General features: G+C 36.2%; 1 protein-coding gene across 1 annotated transcript in view; it reads left to right on the plus strand.

Annotated features, from left to right (window-relative positions):
* Kcnv1 (potassium voltage-gated channel modifier subfamily V member 1) overlaps positions 1 to 2,864 on the plus strand; it is an 8,929-nt gene extending 6,065 nt beyond the window's left edge. The window contains exon 4 of the mRNA XM_008851480.1: positions 1,231 to 2,864. Within this exon, the coding sequence (XP_008849702.1) occupies positions 1,231 to 1,742 (512 nt within the window). The 3' untranslated portion in view covers positions 1,743 to 2,864. The remainder of the gene's footprint in view (positions 1 to 1,230) is intronic.
* Positions 2,865 to 3,336: the final 472 nt, after the last annotated feature.

Below are 3,336 nucleotides of genomic sequence, written 5' to 3' on the forward strand. Positions count from 1 at the left end.
TACAAAATTTTTTTTAAAAAATAAGTAGCTTATAAGGCATGACTATCAAAATTTTGAAGAGCAGATTTCAAAGGCATTAGATCATGAGTTTTATAGTGCATTTCAAATAAATTCAAATGAGTGAAAAGAACAAAAAACAGTTCTAATAGGTATCGATTTGGGCTTCCATGACAATTTTATTGTGATGTCATGTTGATATGGTTTCAAAATAGAAACTCCTAGAAACAGTTCTCTAACCTTAGAGAAGGTTTCAAATTTATTGAAAGTTTATGATATTTGCATGAATATTTGATAATTTTAATTCAAACATAGCATTTAGAAAATGTATACATAGACCACATAAATCCCCATGGATCAAAATAGGAACATAAGATGAGAGGTGTTACAGTTAGTTATAGCTACTTCAAATACTGGTTTATAATGTGTTTCTTGTTCCCCTTATGGCTTAGTCTTCACAAGTGGTACTGGAATCCTGCAAGTCTATCTCTCTTCATAGTGATTGAATTCTCTAGTCATTCCCTTTCAAGTTTTATTTCCCTCAGTTGTATCTTCTTACAAGAAATCAGAAATGTTGGACATTCAAGGGATATAAGGACTAAATTTCAATTAGTATCTTATGCACTGTTAAGAATATTTCCTGATTATACATGTGATGTCACTGATGCCCAACTCTCTCCTGCTCTTTTACCTCATTGCCATTGAGTACACTTTTCTAAGGCTTTAAGGCAATGAAGCATCCAATTGTGTTAAACTTTATCATGAGGGTGATAAAATTTATCAAAAGGCAGCATCGACCTGATTATAGAAAGAAGTGATGAAATGATACATTGAAATGCAGGTTTGATCAAGTGAGGTCTCCACACACAATTCTGTAACAGCCTTTGGTTTCATGAAGTGCAATTCCCCCATCACCCAGCCTCTGCTGGCCTTTTAGCCTCATTTCTCACATTAGGAAAAACAGTAGAAGTAATAGTAGGAACTCGATAATGACAAAAGTGAATGAATGAATGAATGAATGAACGTATTTATATTTCTTCTTATCCTTCTGAACCTCGTCCCATCAGCTAAACTAGATGCTTTCTGAATCAGATCCTAATTAACAAACCATTAAATCCCCAGAACACTGCTCAACATACTAGTTATGCAGTGCATGCTTGTGGGTGGATTGCAAGGATGGAGAGAGGAAGAAGAGAAGGGTACCTATATCTGACAACAGCTTTTCTCTTTCAGGACTACGCTCACTTGGGATGACAATCACCCAGTGCTATGAAGAAGTCGGCTTACTGCTCCTGTTTCTATCTGTGGGGATTTCTATATTTTCAACAGTTGAATACTTTGCAGAGCAAAGCATTCCTGACACGACCTTCACAAGTGTTCCTTGTGCGTGGTGGTGGGCCACAACATCCATGACTACAGTGGGATATGGTGACATTAGACCAGATACCACCACAGGCAAAATTGTGGCTTTCATGTGTATCCTATCAGGAATCCTGGTCTTGGCCTTGCCTATTGCTATTATTAACGATCGTTTCTCTGCTTGCTACTTTACCTTGAAACTAAAGGAAGCAGCTGTTAGACAGCGTGAAGCTCTGAAGAAGCTCACCAAGAATATAGCCACTGACTCATATATCAGTGTTAACTTGAGAGATGTCTATGCCCGGAGCATCATGGAGATGCTTCGATTAAAAGGCAGGGAAAGAGCAAGTACTAGGAGCAGCGGTGGTGATGATTTCTGGTTTTAAATTCACCTTCAAGTTATTTGCAAAATACCTGTACATTTATCTGGATTGATTCAGCCTTGCTACTATGGATGTCTGTGCATTGATGATGAGTCTGTTGAGAATTACTCATCTTAATTGTTTCTGATGTATTGGTTTATATTTTACATCTCCCATGGCAACTATATATTATTTTGACACACTTAAGTCTCCAACATAGACAATTAGTACAACCAAATACAATTGAATCTGAATTTTCAAATCTTTATAATTTCAATACATTATCAAAGTCAAAACATTCATGTATCATTAGTTTTAGAAGATTTCTGCAACACTAGATATTTTTAAACAGAAGTTAAACTGCAGTTTAGAGAAAAGATGAGAGAACATTTTAAAAACACATTGAACTTCTTTGCTATTTAAAGATACTCTCCAAATAAATTACTCCTTTCTCCATCAGTTAAAGCTGTTAAGTATAAATTAGCTTTCCAAGAGAACACTCTGTCTTAGTGGTCAAAGATTGTGCCTCTATTTTCCATCAAGTAAAAAGCACTAGGGCCAAATGATCAGAGGTCTGTATCCCACCACTCCTGTCGCAGGTGGAGACCTCAAGCTACTGAGAGGGCAGTGGGTGAGTGTTGCACAGGCTTCAAGAGCCTGCACAGCTTCATCTTCCCAGCTGAGTGGAAGCAGCAACGTTTTCAGTTCTCCATGAAAATTAGATGGTTGTAAAATGTCTCATTATGGATGTATTGTTTAAGTTATGCCTTTCAAAGCATGAATATGTAAAAGCAAAGTAGTGAAAAATCCTAAATTTATACACTAAACTGAGTAAATAGCCTTATTTCACAAATGAGAATATGTTGAATGACAACATTTAATGAACTTGAAGATCTTTTATTTGTTAACAAAAAAATATTATGGACAGCTTCTGACTGTTGGAGTAAATAACAAATGTTCAGATTTTGTAGGCATTTTGACAGCATTTTGACATACACTATAGTAATAAAATTCTTAGAAATTCTGGCATATAATTAAAGCCAAAATTTTAAAGTTAAGAAACAAGTCTGATTCTAAGTACCTTGATGATATTTTCAAAAGAATAACAAATAATTCCCTTAAAACCTACTTTCTTGATGTATTCAATAACCCCTAAAGAGAATAAAATTTGTTCTTGGGTGGAAAGTCTTACTCTTCCTGTGTATAAAACCGATGTACATGTGGTGCACATCCACACATAACAGATAATCTATGATATTAACACTCCAAAGGGAATAAATTTAAGAAAAATACTTAGATTTCTTGCTGGGGTATACAGTAATTAAGTATTGAAAAACCTTGCTTTAAAGCCTGGGAAGGTGATATAAGGCTATAGACCTAGCACCTGGGAAACTGAGACAGGAGGATCGAGTCTGAGGCCAGCCTGGGCTGCCTGGACTTCATAGCAAATTCAAGGCCATCTTAGACTAAAACGTTCAAGTACATTCTGGACTACATAACAAGTTCAAGGTATGGTAAAACTCTTTAAAAGAAAGGAAGGAAGAAAGGGAAGGAGGGAAGGAGAGAAGGAAAGAGGAGGGGGAAAGGGAAGAGGGGGTAAGGGAGGGAAGGAAAGAAG

Source organism: Nannospalax galili, unplaced genomic scaffold, assembly GCF_000622305.1.
Source record: "Nannospalax galili isolate Female #2095 unplaced genomic scaffold, S.galili_v1.0 scaffold284, whole genome shotgun sequence".
Lineage (NCBI taxonomy): Eukaryota > Metazoa > Chordata > Mammalia > Rodentia > Spalacidae > Nannospalax > Nannospalax galili.